At 32.9% G+C, this 22,510-nt stretch overlaps 1 protein-coding gene across 5 annotated transcripts in view; it reads right to left on the minus strand.

Annotated features, from left to right (window-relative positions):
- The window catches only part of LOC115209272 (neuronal acetylcholine receptor subunit alpha-10), a 1,238,615-nt gene that overhangs the window by 395,673 nt on the left and 820,432 nt on the right, over positions 1-22,510 (minus strand). Inside the window, exon 1 of one of the 5 annotated variants that reach the window (XM_029777578.2) lies at positions 19,152-20,342. The exons of 3 other annotated variants lie outside the window; for them this stretch is intronic. In XM_029777578.2, the coding sequence (XP_029633438.1) occupies positions 19,152-19,448 (297 nt within the window). In that variant the 5' untranslated portion in view covers positions 19,449-20,342. Of the gene's footprint in view, positions 1-19,151; positions 20,343-22,510 lie in introns of those variants that run through there. One more of the 5 variants, XM_036500963.1, reaches the window with a different exon arrangement.

Genomic DNA, 22,510 nt, shown 5'->3' on the forward strand with positions numbered 1-22,510 from the left:
TCTACCAAGAATCTATGCTTACAGCTTAGTTTTTTTTCTTGGGGCTGGCCGAGTTGGAGCAATATCAGAAATTGAACACCGAAATTTGCTATGATGATTCGGTGTCCTGACTGAAGATTGAAGGCTTCGAATGATTTGTCTGTGTTCCGTGTTCGCCCTTCCTGTATTTCACGTTCATTATATTAAAAACATTCATTCTTATATATATATATAATGGTTGTATACTGTCAATCTAACAAGAATGTGACAGTAGGGGTAACACCACCGTTATATAGCCCTAGGAGGCATCGAACGCCTCCTGACAGCTTCGACACATTTTATCCTGTGTCCTTATATACACATACGAAGGGGAGATAACACCCCCAACTGCCGGAACTGCATCTAGGGACACCGTGTTTTCAGGATCATTGTCCTTCATCGGCCTAGAGTAGCAGACACGGTCAGCTGGCGATGTCTGTCTCGACTTCGTATCTGTATATCTATAGTCAGGAAGTTATTCACTGATTATCAAAATAAGAATATTGGTTTCAAACTCAATATTTCTTATATATATATATAGATATATATATATATATATATATATATATATATAATATATATTATCTATATATATATATATTATATATGTATATATGTATGTATATGTATATATATATATATATGTATGTATGTATGTATATATATATATGTATGTATTATGTATTATATACGTATATATGTATATATATATATAATATATATATATATATGTATATATATGTATATATATATAAAATTATAAATAGGGTGAAAATCGATATTAATTTAATAATACCGTCAATTTAACACCAAGTGGCTTAGCACAAAAACTACGGAGGAATACAATTTTATACATAAATTATTAGAGAGTTTATCCACTATGTGGATAACTCTATGCTAAAAAATAGCTCCGAAGCAACCACAGAAGATCCGTTTTCAACTAGAATCAACACACATTTAACCGAAGGAAAGTGAAATACAACGAATAAAATAGATTGACTCTATACAATTGTTTCATTACTAATGCAATATGTAGTTTTACTTATATATATATATATATATATATATATAATATATATATTATATATATATATATATATATATATATATATTATATTATATATATATATAATGTATGTATATATATGTATATATGTTATATATATGTATGTATATATAGGTATATATGTATATATGTATATATATGTATATATATGTATATATATATATGATATATACATATGTATATATATATGTATATATACATGTGTATATATATGTATGTATATATATATTTATATGTTTGTATGTATGTATGTATATATGTATATATATATATGTATGTAGGTATGTATGTGTGTATGTATATGCATATGTCTGTGCTTGTCCCACACAACCGATTGAAAACTGGTGCTGGTGTGCTTACATCCCTGGAACTTAGCGGTTCGTCAAAAGAGACAAACAGAATACGTAAGTATTAGACTTTAAGAAAATAAGTCATGTGGTCGATTTATTCGACTAAAACACTTCAAGGCAGCGCCCCAGCAAATCCGCAGTCAAATGACTGAAACAAGTAAATGTTAAAAGCTAAATGAATCGCAAATAATTCCGCAGTTCTACCCTTCTACTATAACAACATTTCCCTGCAAAGAAACATGGCCTGAAATATTTTGTCCATATCACCAACAACAGGATTTTACTGGTTGGTTCTGATTAGCGATTTTGAAAACATAACATGCGTATATGACATCAGACAGATATGAGATTACAACGTATTCTTATTTTTTACAAATACCCAAGTCCAAAGTTTATAGGTTGTGAACAGTCCACTATAGTTATTCTATTGACTGCTTTTTTTTTTTTTTGTTTTATTTTTACTCTTATCGATAATCGGGGAAAATGGCGGGCAAATTTGACTTCTGAAATAAAGCTACGTGATTAAATGTTCTAAATCATTTGATCGTTACTAATCTGACTGTAACAATCCTTTTCTTTTGGAATTCTGGAATACTAAGAATCTGACATTAAACAAGTTGGCTAGATAGTTTTTTTTTTTTTTTTTTTGGTTTAAAAAATTTATTTCTAAAAATTCGTTAAAGTTTTTACGTGTCTTAAAAATCAACATGAAGTGAATTACAATTTATCGTGACGCGAAACAAGGTCAGCGACTCGGTATTCTGAAAATTTGCCACACTTAATTTGTAATAACATGCAACACGTCGGGTTTTCTTTATTATTATTTTTTTCTTTTTAGATTTGTAAAGTTTTCAAAAGAACAAACGCAAGTGAGGAGGGGTTCATCAAATTTGCTTTATGTAGGTTAGTATTTTATTTGTTTAATCGCTTACAAAGGAAGGATTTATGAATTGTACATTGACAAGATGAAAAGACCAATCGGAGAAGAACAACAATAGGGTGGAAGAAGAAACAGAAACAAGAAAGGAAGAAGAGAAAATCAGGATGTAAAAATGCCTTAAAATTTCACTCATGTAGAGGATGATGAGGATATCTATTATGAAAAGGAACTAAGATGAAGATGATGGCGATGACATCAATGATGATGATTATGTTGATGATGAGGAGGATGATGATAAAGGATAAAGAAGAAGAAGAAGAAGTAGAAGAAGAAGACGACGACGAAGAAGAAGAAGAAGAAGAAGAAGAAGAAGAAGAGAAGAAGAAGAAAAAGAAGAAGAAGAAAAAGAAGAAGAAGAAGAAGAAGAAGAAGAAGAAGAGAAGAGAAAAAGAAGAAGAAGAAGAAGACAGAATAAGAAACGAAGAAGAAGAAAAGAAGAAGAAGAAGAAGAAGAAGAAGAAGAAGAAGAAGAAGAAAAAAGGACGCTCTCGTTGAAGACGACTTATAAGTATTCGGTGTTTGCTGAACGATTTTTTGCTACTGCCCCTGCCACTTTCCCTTCCCAAGATTTCAGCCATATTGTAACATGTTTTATCCTTCACTCACACCAGGATGGTTGGTGAATCTCGTCAAGTGACTGTAACAAACATGCAGATTAAAAGTAAATAATAATAAAAATAATAAAGATTGTCTTAACTGGTACATCACACGTATTGAGAAGAGCATTGTCGATGTGAGAACTGTTGCTGCTCATGTATTTTAATTTAACTTAAAAAAAAAAAATGAACGAACTATTGAGTTTGGTTTAATGGCCTACCAATGTATACTATGAGTTTCTTTGCCCTAGGAGTCGGGAAGACACTCGGCAAGAAATGGAAGCAAATTTGAAAGAAGAAAAAAAAAGTAATAATAATAATAATAATAATAATAATAATAATAATAACAAATAGAGGAAGACAACTGATAACTGTGGAAGACTGCGTGTGTATCGAACTCGAGAGCTTTATGCTATACCTAGCCCAAAATAAGGAAACCTTGCTTGTGGCAGTTAGGTTCGAGGGAGTATTTAAAGCTGGGAGAAAAGGTAAAACGAAGGAAGAATTACAAAAAGAACTGAAGAAGAATTGTGCAAGAAGTCACTACACAGTCAATTCCATGTAGACACAACAGAGGTTGCTGAAGAAAATAGATGGAATTAGCTGATGAATGGTACACATACAAAAAGAGATGTAGAGCACTACACTGGCAGCGCAAGACTAAACTCTGGACACGAACTGGAAGATCCACCTAAGGAATGAACAAGTGTCTCCGGTTTTCCGCATCCGCAATAGAGTGGATGACACCATTGCTCACACCACGAACGAATGCCCTAGACTTGCCCAACACCACAACAAGCTATGGCGACACAATTAGGTACGAAAGTGCTACGTTGGAAACTGTGCGAAAAAGTGGATGGTAGAGAAAGGCAAGACTTCGTATGAACACAAATCGGAGAGTGTGGAGGAGTCGGAGACTAGCAAAATCCTCTGTCATCTCCCAATCCAAACAGATCGGGTGTTAGACCATAACAGACCAGGTTTAATTGTGGTAGACAAGGTGTACCAAATATGCTATATTGTTTACTTTGCATGCCTCTTTGACTCACGAATAGTCAAGAAGGAAGGTGAAATAATTAATAGATACAACCCTCTTCAGGACGAAATAGCACGGCTATGGAAAATGAAGAAGGTGGAGATAGCGCCAATTATTGTATGAGAAGGCATCAATGAAATTGATATAAATGGAAATGGAATAGAGTGTCCAGTAGAACTGTTACAAAGGTTTTGCCACCCTGGCGTGTGTACCTTTATCAGACGGGTAGTCATGATGGGTATACTGGGCTTCGTATATTTTACCCCAGTGTCACTTTGATGCATACACTGCTCTCACTCAATAATAATAATAATAATCATAATAATAATAGTAAAATACCTTGATGCAGTACTAGGCCGTGGCTCTCATGGCTTCTGAACCGATTGGAAGTGTCATCATGTACATTGATTTGTCTTGTTATAAAAGATGGGCTACAGTAAATATTCTGCTCAATACCACAGATTTGCTTGGCAGTTCCTTGACCTTTACCAGTTAAGCATGTCCCTTGGTGGCTGATCATATGTGTATCACAAATCACGAGCAGAAATAGTGGGGGAGCATCATAGCCATATGTTGACAGGAATTCTTTGGGGTTTGGATAATTCACCCTTGAAATCATGGGTGTTTCGTTCACCATCCTTAAGCAAACCTCGCTCAGGGACCTTTTGAGTGGGATGGGCTACTCGACCCGGAGGAAATTGTAACTGAGCCCCACCTGCAAGAGCATGTGCTATTTATCTTGATATGAGATCACCATAATAATAAACTAAACGTATCTGTTAAGATCTACCAAAAACTAAGCAAATATAAAGATCTTGAAATAGAAATCAGCAAAATGTGGAACCTGAAGACTAAAACAATACCTGTTGTCATAGGTGCCCTGGGAATGATAGCAAAAGGGGCTAATTGCTACCTAACTCAGATACCAGCAAACCCCAAAAGGGCAGAAATTCAAAAGATAGTGCTCATGGGAACTGCTCATATCCTACGCAAAATACTTTCTATGTAATCTCAAGTTTTAAAACAAACGTAATTTTTGTATGTTTATTTTTTTAGACATTCACTAGTACAACATTAAATACAAAACCAAATATATGGCACACTAGGCATAACAAAACATGAACTTCCAACCTGTTGTCTCTTGTGGTCTCTGGGTGTGACTTGGATCCAGCTTGTACAAATATAAAGCAAAAGCCAAACATAGAATAATAATAGTATTAGCCGTTGACCAAACCACTCTCAATTCAGCCATCTTCATATACATCATATTTTATTAGCATAATAGAGATATTACAATCTTTAATGGATAGGTTTTCCAGATTTAAAATGGAGGAAAAGAAGTTATGATTATACTACGATAAATGTAAACAATCACTTAATAATAGCGACTGCTTTTCTGTACATGGAACCCATGCTGGCTCTCATGATAAAGTTAAAGATGTTTATTCTATAAATGGTAGTAAGGGACGCCTGATAAAATTACTGTATCCATAAGCAAAACAAATGTTGTTCCATGAGTTTTCATATTTTATGTTAAGTATCTGGGCAGTACAACTAGGAATAAAACATTATGTACAGCACACCAATATGCTTGCATGCACGTCGGTGTTTGTGTATATGGAAGCCCAGCAAGGTTTGGAAATGATTAAGTGTGTTCATAATTTTATGGATTTATGAAGAAATAAATAAACATACTCTGATTATATATCTGCTACCTAATTGCACGTATATACTTATATCTGTTTGTCTGTCTATCTATCTATCTATCTATCTATCTATCTATCTATCTATCTATCTATCTATCTATCTATCTATCTATCTATCTATTCATATATATATATGTGTGTGTGTGTGTACGTATGTGTGTATATGTTTTATGTGTGTGTGTGTGTGTAAAAAGAGAGCATGAGAAAAAGAGAGTGATACATATCCACAGCAAAAATAATCATACAAGCATCAAAGTAGAAACACGCAAGTTTATAAACACATGCACAGGTATACACACACATACTCACCCATACGCACATATACGCACGCATGCATATATGTTACGATACAAATATCCTTTTGTGCTTTAGTTAATATTTTGTGTTTTGAAAATAAGTACCGAATATGTACATTGAACACTTTTGAATTTACATAACAGCTATTTACCATTTCAAATACGGCAAGTTAACACTAACTTTTTGTAAACTTATACACTTGTCATTTGAAAAGGGCGCTGAGGGTGGTTTATGCAATGGACACTAATTTTCATTTAAGAATATTACATTTCAGTTTAAAGTTATACGTTTGTGCTTTCTTCAAAGTCATTAAGTCGATGTCATTAGAATGCAGATGATACTGCAGATTAGGTACACCTATTAATTAAAGTATTTGAAGAGATCATATGATTCCCTTTCTTCCTGATGCATTACTAGATATATCTTATATTTTCATATAAATACAGTTGACAGTAAGTGGAGCCGCGTGGCTTAGTGGTTAGGGGTGTTGGAGTCATGATGGGAAGACTGTGGTTTCGTTTCTGAATCGGGTAACACGTGTTCTTAAGCATAACACTTAATTTAACATTGCTCCAGTCCACTGAGCTGACAAAAATGAGTAATCCTTCGATCGGTCAGTGTCCAGTCTGGGTAGAGTATACAGCACAGAAACCGGGAAACCAGCCCTGTTAGTCTATATGTCGTGTACGTAGAACATATAGTTGACAGTAATCGTAAAATTCTGCTCCAAGAGAAGAAACTGCCGAATGAAGATGAGTTTACTGCTAGACGCCAAGAAAGAAAAAAACTAGGTTATCAATCGAAATCCCCTACATCATCTGCAATATTGCATTGAGCATAAATATAGGACTAAAGTCTTAGAAAATCCCACGCTTAGTGACAAAACACCCATTATGTGTATTTTATTTAATTATATCTTTTTCTAATAGCCCATGAAGAACAAAAAAAGAATGTCTTCAGTTTTAAGCACAGTATTCTGCAATGGCGAAAGCTTGTGTATTGATCCTGACTGTACAAGCCAGAACTCTAAAGCAAAAATAAGTATTCTTCAGGATACTTATATGAACTTTCCATAAATGGACAATAGTTCTTTATGATGCTCACATAAACTTTCTGAAAAATATCTGGGAGTCTACCATTGCACTAGATATATGATATCGAAAGATAAATGGGCAAAATCATGACATACTCTACAGAAAATGAATGGCACAAAGCACAGGGCTTCTAAGGCTGTTTTATATTTCGTTTTAAACAACCACATACAGTAAAGTTGTATTAAGGACACACAAATGAAGCAGATACAGAAGTCAAATAACGCTAACAATGTGTTACAAAGTTTGCCTAACCGAATTTTTGACAAGGAGCCACCATTCTATGTTCTTAACAGTACTGATTGATATTTTTATTTGTAATTTTTGTACAATCCTGCATTTCATCTAAAACCATTTTTCTTATCACTGCATTCCAACCTTTAATCATATTTCGGCATTATTTTGGCTTAACGATACCACGTACCCGGCTCATCTCGAAACAAAGTGAATGGTTGTTCTTTGATTTGTATACAAATTATCTTCTACATCTACTACGCTACAGCACATCAGCAAATAGACTTCACTGTTTATATATACGTCATAAAACTGCGATTGAATTCGTTTCGTGATTACGTAGTATAATGAAGCCAAAATAATGGCGAGATATCACTATGTATGAATCTCGCAGTTTCAGAGGCTTATTAGCTCGCTTTGATCGTGACATCCACTTGTTCTTTACCACTCGGTGTCTTTTGAGAAGCTTTTTCCAGACGTTATTCATCATAAAATTTGGCGTATAAACAAAACACACAACATTTGTGTGACCGATAATGTTGACATTACTGCTTTTAATTCGTAATTTAATTTTTCTGTACCATGTGCTACACCGCCGCACATCAGCAAATAAACTTCACTCTATTTGCATCTACATCGTAGTCCATCAATTCACTTCGTTTTGAGGTTATCCCTCTACTTGTTATTAACAAGGCATAAAAATAGCGAAATCAGCTTTCTCAGTGATTCTGACCCGATTTGTCTGGCCAGGTCTCTGACATTCATGGGCTCGTTAACGCACGGCGTCATTTGGGTGGCTTACCCAAAACCTTATCTCGCAGCAGGTTTGGCGTAGAAACAAAATATAGACTATGCAGGTGCAACCGATGGTATATATAAAAAGGGGATAGTCAGAAGTTTTGATAATAATGTTTTTTAACGCTCTCATCACGTTTCAAAGATTCCGTAGGTATGATTTATTCGGAAAAAATTATATCTTTTATGTACATGTATGATAGCTAGCTAGGTAAGCTGTTTCTCTATATTTTCAGGTGCTAACGCAGTAGAGCTTGTGCAATTCTTTCTATCGAATGGATTTTCTGTGGATCATTGCGCGTTGGTAAAGGGAACTTTTGGTTTCACCAATTTAACTTCACCACACGCTCTGCACAATGCATACACATGTATATGCACACACGCATATATATATATATTATATATATATATATATATATATATATATATACATATATATATATATATATTATATTATATATATATATATATATTTTAATGAGACGGCGTACAAAAATTTCAAATCGCCTAAACAAACAGATTGAAAGCAGTGAAAAGTCCCGCCTAAAAGTAAAACTGTTGGAAATTGAAAAATGTCTGCAACTCTCCCATGAAAAGGAAAGAGCAGACAAAGAAGCCTGGGCTATAGATAACATAAAATCTAACCCCAGAGCTGTCTACAGGTATGCCAAAGAAACAGCCACGGTGCACTGTAGAATAGGGCCACTCCTTGAAAAGGATGGCACACTCACAGGAAAACCAATGAGGGTAAGTGAAATACTGAATGAGCAATTCAAGAGTGTTTTCACTCCACCCCTTGGGCATCTCCAAATCACCAATCCAACTGACTTCTTTACCACTGCAGATATAAAATCAGAGGCGCAACGATAAATTACATCGATATAAAGGACGACGATGTAATAAAGGCTATAGATGAAATGAAAACAGACTCTGCTACTGTCCACGATGGATTCCCGGCAATCCTCCTAAAAGCATGTAAGAGAGTCCTAGCAAGACCACTGCAGTTCCTCTTTCAGAGCTTCCTTGCAGCTGGCAAACTCCCAAGAAAATTGAAGGAAGGTAAAATATGCCCCATTCATAAAGGAGGTAGCAGAGCGGAGGCCAAGAACTACAGACCTATCTCTCTGACCTCACAAATCAGCAAGGTCATGGAACGAATAGTCAGAAGGAAACTGATCACCTTCCTTGAAGAAAATGACTTGCTGCCCGACACCCAACATGGTTTCCGACCAGGGAGAAGCTGTTTAACTCAGCTCCTACAACACTATGACTGGGTGCTGAAACGGCTGCTCAACCACTCAAATGTGGAAGTGATATATCTCGACTTTGCAAAGGCCTTTGATAAAGTCGATCATGGAATGATATGTCACAAACTGCGTGATCTCAACATAGTTGGAAAACTGGGAGAGTGGCTTCATGACTTTCTGAAAGATAGAAGTCAGGTGGTAGTAGCAAATAGTGAGCGGTGTTCCGCAGGGCACTGTTCTGGGACCACTACTGTTCATAATGGCCCTCTCAGACATGCCCTCAGCCACGCAGAGAGCCACGATCACAAGTTATGCAGATGATACAAAAGTTTCAAAGGCCATACAGAACCCTGAGGACACTAAACGCCTGCAATGTGAGCTGGACAAAATATACAAGTGGGCTGAAAAGAATAGCATGCAGTTCAATGCTGAAAAGTTTCAAGCTTTATACTATCAGCATGCAAAACTGAATGCAATACCCAATGAATACACTGGACCCGGAGGAATAGCAATCCCAGAGGCACAATCAGTGCGTGACCTGGGTATTTACATGAGTGATGACGCAACCTTTCGTGTACATGTTGCTAAATTGGCAATGAAATGTAGACGACTGGCCGGATGGATTCTCAGAACCTTTAGAACAAGAGAACAAGAAACCATGATGGTCCTCTGGAAGACACTTGTCCTAAGCCACTTTGACTACTGCTCTCAGTTATGGTCACCATCCAGTGTCATGTTGATCACAGAGCTCGAGGCGATCCAGCGTAGCTACACAAAGAAGATAGCCTCTATGCAGAATGTAAGCTACTGGGAAAGACTCAAGAGATTAAAACTATATTCCTTGGAGCGTAGGCGGGAAAGATATGCCATAATATACATCTGGAAGATCCTGGAGGGACGTGTCCCAAACTTTTGCATCGAGAGTTACACAAATGCCAGAACTGGGCGCCACTGCGTGGTGCCTAGGACTCCAAATTTGCCATCAAAATGTAGGACAAGATACTGTGATAGTCTGGGCTTCCGAGGCCCACAGCTCTTCAATATCCTCCCGAAGAACCTGAGAGACCTGCATGGGATGGATGCAGATGTCTTTAAAATGGAACTGGATCTCTTCCTGTCAGGTGTCCCAGATGAACCAACTTCACGGCAGGAGGGGCAGATGAGGGCAGCTGCATCGAACTCTCTCATGCACCAAATGGCAGTTGCTAAAAAGCTTTCGTGAAGTAAAACCAAGTAGCAACACCAAACGGTGGTGCCCCAGCATGGCCACAGCTCATGAGCTGAAACTAGAATCAATCAATCAATCAATCATATATATATATATATATATATATATATATATATATATGTCTATATGTATATATGTACACACATATAGACTCAAGATAACAAAGAAAATAACTGTTCCAATTCTGCCAAAAAAAATAATAACTCCTGTTGTATCCTTGAAACGAGATGAAAGTAGTCAATAGATGGTTATCCAAAATTCTGCTGCCTCCACTTCCTTAATACTTAACTTCCATTCACCATTTCAAACAAACACAAACACACACAGGTGTATATGCATATTTATACATGCAGGTACTTTTAGGTACTTGTATGTATCTATATGAAACAAACATATAGGAACTGCAGACCACAAATGGAACGTATAAATAACAAATAGGATATTTATCACAAGATATGCCAGGAGACATTGTGACGTTGTGAACATTAACCTGCTTAACAGTTGTTTAATTTAACATACCACGATTATTTTACTCTTAGAAATAACGATGGTCATTTGAGGAATTGTAATATCAATTCAACAAGCATTACCGAATGTACTGTGCACTCAATATATTCATATCACCATAATCTAATAAGGAGCTTAGAAGAATGTTTTAAGCGACCCTACTAAAGCAAATATTATGTCACGTTGGTATTTAAAGTGAGTGCTTTAGAACATCATTCGTTCTTCATTGGTTTATATGAAAACAAAGTAGGAAATCTTCCTTACAAGTCATGACCTTTAACAAAGAGAGAACTCAGTGAACCATGCATGTTTAATGTTAGTTACTCTGATAGAGAGAAATGAGTCCACAATAATGAGAATTATGGCTTTCTAAAGAAAACCTGTGAAAAAAATATATCAAGTACACCAGGTTTAGAAATTATGAAATATAAAGTAACAGAAAATGTGGAATAGCTTGACATGAGTTCGTATTGATGAAATATTTAGTTTCGAATTGTAACACCTGTTTTCGTGATGTTTTACGCTATAGAATTTAGAGTATTTAATGAAACGCTCCAAGGAAAGATATCTGAAGTCATTTTCACAACTTCTCCAGGATTATTTCTTGTTAATATACATCACCGTAGCTTACATTTGTCAATTCATCTCATTTTACGTAGTAATTAAAACGTAATTTAAACAGTTGTTATACATTGTCTGGCTAAAAGAGTAACAATTAAGGTGCTAATCTGGCTGATGAGTAAAACGATATCTAAAAGTCTGTTGGCGGCAGCATGATCTACATTCTGCAAATATTCGACATTTCTTCCTGCTTCAAAAAGATATAAATTCGTAGTACCGACAACGTACAAAGAAGATGTAATACTCCCAGTGATAAAATATACTGCTTTCAAATAAATATGATTGTACTGCATCTGTGTACTACACACACACATACACACATACATACACACACAGACACAGACACACACACACACATGCACACACACACACGCACATACACACACAAGCACAACTTGCACAAACTGAGTTCTTAGCAGTAGATATTTTCATACGACAATGAAGTACGTGATTTACTGCAACCTGTTAGTTGTCAATGGCTAAATTGTAAAAAAAATAAAATTTATTACACACATGAGACACTGGTAAACGTCTAACATATTCATTATAAAACTAATAATAGAGTGTAATAAATGAGGGATCGACTAGACGACGCCATGCACTACGGTGTCGTGAACTTGATATCACTATTAGCATCCTTACTGAAAAGGTATAAAACAGTATATTGACGTTTATAACAAGATCCTGTATGTAATAAATTTCCATAATATATTATCTGTTCGGTTGTAAAAAGCGTTAAAATATTTGGGTATACCCCCAAAGTAATCATTAGCATAAGTATGTTTATAGGTATGCACATGTATAACTATATTTATACATATGTGTAAACATGTAAATGTTCACTTGTATGCACGTCTATAGGCATGTGGAGAGGAATACATATGTGTTTGTAAGTATGCATTTATGCACATATATGAATGCATATATGCCTACATATATATCCTGAAATAAATATTGTATATATATATATCTGGCTGTCTATCTAGCTGCCTCTCGCTCTCTCTCTCTCTCTTCTCAATATATATATATATATATATATATATATATTCATGTATATATAGATATAAATACATATATGAATATATATGTATACACATGTATACATATATATATATACATGTATGTATATATACATACATATATATATATAGATAGATAGATGTATATGCATATATCCATATATATGTATATATATAGAGATCTATATAAATATATGCATATATTTGTATATATATATATATGTATATACGCATATATATATATATACATATATATATATATATGCATACATACATGCATACATACATGCATATATGCGTATATATACATATATACAAACCTGCGCCCATATATACATGCATACATACGCATATGTGCATATTTATGTAACGTGTTGATGTTGGTGATACGCGTATTGCCTACGGCAATACATGAATGACTAACACATCAGTTGATAATACAGCACTCGTTCAACTCTTCCATTTGTGGTTCTTGTATTCGTAACCTTCTGCAGGAGATATTGACTTGTTTGATCATACTTCTTGGTGTACATTTCATAATACTTCATGTGAAATATAGCTTGTCAGATTCTGAATCAGCTTACTGGGTGCCTGAGATCACGAATTCAAGAAGAAATACGAGACGATAAAACAAACGGCTCACCTCGAATATGACGAGGAATGAAAAATTCAACTTAGTGGAAACAGTGCAAACGTAAGAATAACCAAACTATTTACAACAGACAGCTGACAACAACCTTCACCAAATATGCTACAGCACTATGGTTTCAAGGTGTGGTCATATATAAAACGTTAAAGAATGGAGAAAATAATTATAAATACAACTACTGACAACAGATACTTTTATATTCATATATAAAAAGAGGTTAAAATATCTGAAGTGCAAAAATATATGTTTAATTTACGGAAATTACAAGTAGGATAAAATTTTCGTTCGAATGGCAATGTAGTCTAAAAGAGTAGATTTTTTTAAGAGTCGACAACAGGCTGGAATGTTTCCAAACACCAATTGTTTAATTTAGATGTTATCCTGAAATGAAATTACGATGATAGTTTTGCAAAAAAAAAAAGAAACAAATCAATCCTATGTATATTTGCTTATTTCTAAAAGCACTATGCTTATGTTTATTGCTTATGATAGTAGCAATATGACCAAAATCCTGATGTATAATGGAGAACAAGAAAGTGTTTCGAGTTTCTGTATATTGTATTTATCTTAGAAACAAATAAACGCGGCATACAATAAATACAGACGGAATACACCTATACATTTCAAATTTCAGAACATGCATTACATATACATATATAATATATATATATATATATATATATATATAATATAATATATATATATATATATATATATATATAATATTTATAATATATATATATATATATATATATAATCTAATATACACACATACACACATATATATGTATGTATGTTTGTATGTATACACAAATACATATTGATAAAGAACTTTGCATGTATGGTATGCAAGTGCAAATTTGTGAATATTTTATGGGCATAGGCATATGCAGACACACTTCTTCAGAGAAACACACACACACAAACACACACATATGAACGGGGCAAGAATATATGAATTACAATTTGTACTACGTGAGTGTATACGGGTGTGTAAGTGTTTGCATACGCGTGTGGTTGTAAATTTATCGACACATGAATTCATAGGTATGCATATGTCAATATGTGTGTGAGTGCCTATATAGCAATATGTGTCTCTTGCTAAATAGATTGCATTTTTACATATTAACTTTTATTTTTGTAATTCGAGAATAAAGCACTTAATTATCGAAATTTTCTTTGCTTTTTCAATATCAGAATTTCAAAGCATGTGAGTAAAAGCCTAACAATATGCTAAATACCGTCTAAATACAATATTGAGATAGAATTGAAATTTGATATAAAAGCAAGTAACTTGATTTTAGTCAGTTTAACTATAGGAAAAAGTTTAAAGAGACAGATGCATCCTGATCATGATGCACCATTCCAAATATATCGCGTGCTGCAGTTGGTGCGGTTAACTTGCATCTATTCAAATTACAAACATTGCATACGTTTATCCCATACTCACAAATTTGAGCAAAACGGAAACACACACATACACGCAAGCACACGCATGTATATTTCCACACGTATTTCTACATTAGGAACATATAGTATGGTACATAATACATATATACATACATATATATATATATATACATATTTATACATATATATATATATACATATATATACATATATATGCATATATATATACTATACATATATATATATATATACATATATACATATATATATATATATATATATATATATATATATATATATATATACATATATATATACATATATACATATATATACATATATATATGTACATATATATATATATAATCACATTTATACACATATATCCATTTCTACATAGAAGTATATACATAAGTATATATATTATATATATATATATATTATATATAGTATATATGTGTGTGGTGTGTGTGTGTGTGTGTGTGTATATATGTGTGTGTGTAAGGATGAATGTATACCTTAAACATGTACATATATTTATATACAAAATGTTAAACAAACACAAATATTCACTCAAAGCCTAACTGGACTGCGTAAAAGACGTAGGTTATATACAATACATGTACACTTTATTTAGCTATCCAACTAAAGTTCATACACCATCCTGCAGTTCATTTACGGTTTACAGTGAATTTTTTGTGAGTATATCTTGAGTGTGCGTGTCCGCGTGTGTTTGTGTGAATGTGCTCGTGTGTGTGTTTGTGTGCATGTGTCGATATATATAAGCATAGTACACATCACGGCGTATATAACTGTATATGCATACTTAGATACGGTTGAATGTATGCATATATATGCTTATACACATACGTGTGTGTGTACTTAACTTTTATCTGCTTAAATCATAAACGTGAATATATATATATATATATATATATATTATAATATTATATATATATATATATATACAAACACACAATTACAATCACTCGCATACGCATACTTATATATCATCCTCCACACACACTAACGTATATATACACAAGCATATATAGATGCCTATAGTCAAGCCTGTTTGAAAGCAGTAAAACCACCATATAAAGTCAGGAACGCACACGCACACACACACAGGCATACCCACAAGATCCCAGATATTCTGTGTACATACATTGCACATGTTTATGCAATAATGAATCTATCTATATGCCTGTCCGTCTATTTACCCATCCATCTATATCTGTGTATATGCGCATGTACCCAGAAGCATAAATACATACACACGTAAACACAGCACGCCTGCGGGCACGCACACTGACACACAGGCATACACACATATGGATATGCATATGTACCTACGTAAATGTACATAAATTAATACATATATCATATATATATATATATATATATATATATATTTATATGTATGTATATATATATATATATATATATATATATATATATATATATATATATATATATATATAGAATATATATTATATCATATATATACACAGAGAGAGTCCACTCACAAAAACCCACCTATATACCAACACACATCTATGTGTATGAATGTATAGTTCCATAAGTTGCACTCTCTATGTCAAGTTGTTACCTCTTATGTTCTCATACTCTAGTTTATATATTTCTCTTATCAGTCGCTTTGTTTACTATCGGATCTTTCATACTTTATTCATTATAATCGCATATCGCTCAACTTCTTCACTTCGTTCTTCGATAAATAATTAAGTTAAGTATATAGCAGAATTTCTAAAAATACTCATCGATACTTTTGATATTCTAATGGTGGCACAAAATAATTTTTATTGGGTTATTTGATTTTTTAATCATGTGTTTATTAAATATATATATATAGGTGCTTGTTTTCAATGCTAATATTAATAGCTTTAATTCTCTCTTTATTAGTGTTAGTAATATTCAAATTAAAATAGATATTGATGTATTTTAGCATAACAGTCACGTACAATATCTAAATATTACTTGTTATATTGTTCCAGGACGTATAAAACATTACCTTAAATGGAATTAAACTGTAGAACGATATGTGATTTATTTCTTTAAAATTCCTTATTTGTGCTTGTTATTAAGAACATTAGAAGGTTTGTGTTGTCTACAAAAGATGTTTTGCGTCTCATGGGCAGGCTTCGACATTTTCTATCCAAAGTGGCTTCTCAACCCAAATTTAGATGCAATTATTTGTAGCTTTCTTTGCTTCGAGATTCGGTGATCCTAAAAAGAATGAATATTGTACCAGTACTTATGTACTGACACTGTAACGTTGTTGTCTTTATGTCTTAAAACAACAATGACAAAATTATTTAGTCCATCTCAAAAATGTATATGAATGAGTTAATCAATAAATGTTATGTAAAACATCGATATTGAGAAAAAGAATAAGGGAAATAAAAGGATGCTATTCAAAGACGATCGTGCTTCTGTCAAATACTTCAATGAATATATTGTTCACAAGTCATGGTTATGTGCATAATATGTGTCTGGATGTTTACCGCCACAAACCACTGTCGTCCAGTAGATATAATCATATCTTCAATATCAATAATAAAGTAGAAAATAAAATAAAATTATACTAACAGTAATAATAATGATAAAAATAAGAATAGTAATAATAATAATGATGATGACGATGGGGATAATAATAATAATAATAATAATAATAATAATAATATAATAACAACAACAATAATAATATTATTATTATTATTATTATTATTATTAATAATAATGATAATAATGATAATAATAATGATAATAATAATGATAATAATAATAATAATAATAATAATAATAATAATAATAATAATAATAATAATGATAATAATAATAATAATAATATTTCTATTATTGGCACAAGGGAGGAGGTGTGAGTCGATTATATAGAACTCAGGGTTCGCCTGTTACTTATTACGTCGCCTTCGAAAGGATGTAAGTTAAAATTGACTTCGCTGGAATTTGAACTCAGAACATAAAGACGGACGACATGTTGCTAAGCATTTTGTCCGGCTTGCTAACGATTCTGCCAGCCTAAAGTCTCCCATAATAATGATGATAATAATAATAATAATAATAAATAATAATAATAATAATATATAATAATAATCGAATAATAATAATAATAATATAATAAGAAGAAGAAGAAGAAGAAGAAGAAGAAGAAGAAGAAGAAGAAGAAGAAGAAGAAGAAGAAGAAGAAGAAGAAGAAAAGAAGAAGAAGAAGAAAGAAGAAGAAGAAGAGAAGAAGAAGAAGAAGAGAGAAGAGAACAGAAGAAAGAAAACGAAGAACAATAACGATAATGATAGAAATAAAAATAGTAATGATAATAATAATGATAAAAAAATATTAACTTCATTTATTTGCCACAAGCGCGTCCAGATGAAAGAAAAAGATTATAATCTGCGTGGGATTTTGGTAAACTCAGGTGAGAAGTAAGAGTAAAAAGTGTATGAAACGAGGTGAGGAGTTTTGAAAGGTATGAAGTATATGGATAGATGATGCCGTCCTTTACACTCAGGAGGGCTTCCAGCTAGCGCCATTCATGTAGTCCCACAACTTTAGATCCAACTGACCACCAACAATTATTGCTCCGCCCCACCGCAATTCGTTTCTCCGACTTGCAGGTGCATGCTCAGATTAGTTCCACCTACCCAAATAATAATAGTAATAATAATAATAATAATAATAATAATAATAATAATAATAATAATAATGATAATGTTAATGCTGATAATAACAATAATAGTTATAATGAAAATAACAATGATAATGATAGCAAATAATAATGATAATACTGTTAATAATAATAATAATAATACTAATAATAATAATAATAATAATAATTCTTTCTAATTTTGGCGGAATACCAGCAATTTAATAGGAAGTCGATTACATCGTCCCCGACAACTAGTGTTTAATGTTATCGACCCCAAAAATATAAATGTCACGTTCGACCTCCGTGGAGTTTGAGTAGTGATAATATTGATAATAATAATAATAATTAAATAATATATAATAATAATAATAATAATAATAATAATAATAATAATAATAACAATAATAATAATAATAATAACAATAATATCCACAAAAAATTCAAAATGGAAAAGAAAATAATAGTGTTCGAGAGATTCAATTTATAAATGCAAATAAAATGTTAAAAAAAGAAAACAAAAGTTTGAACTTTTTTGTTATATTGATTTAAGATTTTTTTTCTACTTCACATTAGTATATTTTTTTCTCCGTATAGTATTAATATATATGTATTATAATATTTTTCTTTTACTTTGTTTCATCGTATGTTAACTTACCATATCCGAAAGTTGTGTGAGTGTTATTCCAAATTTGACCACTACGGTATGAGAGGCATTGTAAACCGGACGCGAAGCCGGATCATAGTCTGCTAGTAATTCCTGCATTAGGCGCTGTTCATCCGTAGGTATTGCAACATTTTGTACCAGTGTGCACAAAGATGCTAACAGTAGAAAAACCCAACAGAGAAACATATTTCGTACAGAACTTGAAGCCCTACCCATTACGGTAGGAAAGGCAGGTTCACGGTGACAACGCGACCAGCGCTGACAGCATGGGATACCAGCTGCCAGCATCTCTTCGTTAGTTTAAGTTGTTTAAATGATAACTAAGAAAAAAAATAATGCTAAAACTAATAAACAGAAACAACTACGAGATAATTGTAAGACGAAGTAAGGAAGAAAATGACAGGATCGTTGTTATGAGCTACTTTCCTAATCCAGAACACAACTTCATTTGCATCATTTTTTTTTGCTCGATTAGTCACTAAACACTAAATACAGGGGAAAAAAATAAAAAAAAAGCGCAATTAAATATAAGAAAAATTAAAAAGGGAAAATAATTGTAAAAATATACATATATATATATAAAGAAGCATCTATGTGTCTTTTATATGAAAAGCTCTTATTGAAAATGAAGATGATATATATAATGATAGTTTGTGTGGGTTGTTATAGCAGTAGTGGTGGTGGTGCTGGTGCTGGTGGTCTTTGATGAGGTGGGGACATGAAGGCTGGTAGTGTGTTGACATATAATGCATTTCCTTCTTTCAGACCATTTTAAATATTTTTGTCCTTAAAACCCTTTTCCACTGCGTTCAAAACATTGTAAATCCCTCTTTGTTTATTTCTTCTTTTTGCTCTTGTTTAGCTTTCATTTATTCATTCTTTCATTCACTCCTTCAGTCACCATCATCATCATCATCATCACCATCACCATAATCATCATCATCATCCTCATCATCATCATCATCATCATCATCGTCATAGTCATCCTTTTCAGTTTTTCAGCCCGCAGTTCCACCCCCACCACCACCATGGCTTATAGTTTTTTTCCTTCTCATTTTTCTCACTCCGTAATTATTATTTTTTTTGTTTTGTTTTTTGCCTTATCACTTTTATCTTCTTTTTTATCTTTTCCTTTTTACTCAATCATGTTACAAATGATGCGATGAGACCTGTTACTGCTGCTGCTGCTGCTGCTGCTGCTGCTGCCGTTGCTGCTGGCTGCTGCTGCTGCTACTATTGACCGCGCTGCTGAAGTTTGTGTTGTTTGAGTTGTTGTTGTATTTGCTGTTACCGCTGCTGCTGCATCTGATGCTGCTGCTGCTGCTCTTACAGTTGATGCAGTTCTTGTTATCTGTTATTATGGCTAGTATGATAGAGTTGGCGATGGCGATGGTGGTGGCGGTGGCTCTCCGTGTTGTTGTCACCACCGCGGCTGCGGCCGCTTTTCTGGATGCTGTTGCAGTTGATATAGTTGTGGATAGTTTTCTTATTATTTTTTCGCTATTGATGATGTTTGCGTTGATGTTTTTTTTTTCTTAATGGAATTAACTCCTACTAATTTCGTTGTTCCTGCAGTTGTTGTTGATGTTGGTTTAGACGTAGGTCAGCTTCTCGTCAAGAATAATACTAATCAAAGGGAACCACTAAAACCGCTAACAACACTTTCTATGTTCGGACTATTTAGAAGAACAAAAATTATCAAATATTCTCCTTAAATATTACACAGTAGTGTACAACTTCAAGGGTGCTCTATCTAACAGCTGGAGCGACCACAGGAAGTCTTCTTTATCAGCTTACAAATGTTGTTGGTGTTGTAGTTGTCTTTGGTGTGGCTACTTCTTGTAGCAGTTTTTACTAGTGTTTATATAGTTACTAATTTGGACATTGATTAACTTGCCCCGAAATACCCTATATACCTGCTAGCCCTTCCGGTTAAGTCGACAACAAGTTATCACCACCACCATCATCATCATCACCAATATCATCGTCCCCATCTCACGGAATTCAAAATTTTTATTGTATTTTTCTTTTCTTTCTGCTCCCTTTTTACATACATACATGCGTACATACGTATGTATATGTGTATGAATTTATATATATATATATATATTCATACATGCCTAAATATATACATAAAAATATTTATATATACATATGTACATATTATAAGTGTGTCTGTGACTACGTAAATGTGTGTGTTGGTGTATATATGTATATATATGTATATATATAATATATATATATATTATATATATGTATATATGTTATATATCTGTATATATGTATTAATATATAGATATATATATATATATATATATATAATATATATAGATAGATAGAAGAGAGAGATAGATAGAGGGAGAGAGAGATAGATAGATAGATAGATAGATAGATAGATAGATAGATAGATAGATAGATAGATAGATAGATAGATAGATATACACACACAAATACGAATATAAACACACGGGACCGCACACACGCAGACACACACATATATACTTATATAATTCAGAATGCTGCTTTCACTCACTGATTCTCTGTCTTTCGCGTCAACTGTAACTATTTCTCGCAAAGAATTCGGCCCCAATATTCTACTCTCCTATTTCATACTCTTTCGCTTTATTCTTCAAAATTCTTCTAAGTCTTACATTCCCCCCACCCATTTTATTAATATAATCTAACTTCGTCCATAGGAAGCCTTAAGCGTTAACTTTTCATGGTTGTCCCACAAATTCCGATGCATGTTCCAAAAAACGCACACACACACACAAATATTCACACACGCACACACATACACACACACATGCAAGTACATATATGGGAAAGTATGTTTATCTGTATATGTATACACACACATATTCACTGATACTAATTAGTAGAATGGAATGAGGAAGTCCTTTTATTACATTATTTTACAATCGTTTCATTGAAATGCCATCTCATGAATATCGTTATTAGTGATGCAACACTAGGCATTCACATTTCAATGAAATTATATGTGTGTGTATATATATATATATTATTATATATATTATATGTGTGTGGGGTGTGTGTGTGTGTGTGTGTATGTATATATGTATATATATATATATATATATCCATATATATAATATATATATAGATATGTATATATGTAGGTATATATGTACATATATATATATATATATTATATATATATATATATATATATATATATATATATATATGTAATCTAGCGTGTGACTTATATTGAGAATTACATATTCAGGGTAACACAGCTTGACGTCTATTTTTAGCATAAAGGAATCCATATAGTCATCTCTGATATTGTTTATATATATACACACACACACATTCACGCACGCACT

The sequence above is a fragment of the Octopus sinensis genome, linkage group LG3, assembly GCF_006345805.1.
Source record: "Octopus sinensis linkage group LG3, ASM634580v1, whole genome shotgun sequence".
Taxonomy (NCBI): domain Eukaryota; kingdom Metazoa; phylum Mollusca; class Cephalopoda; order Octopoda; family Octopodidae; genus Octopus; species Octopus sinensis.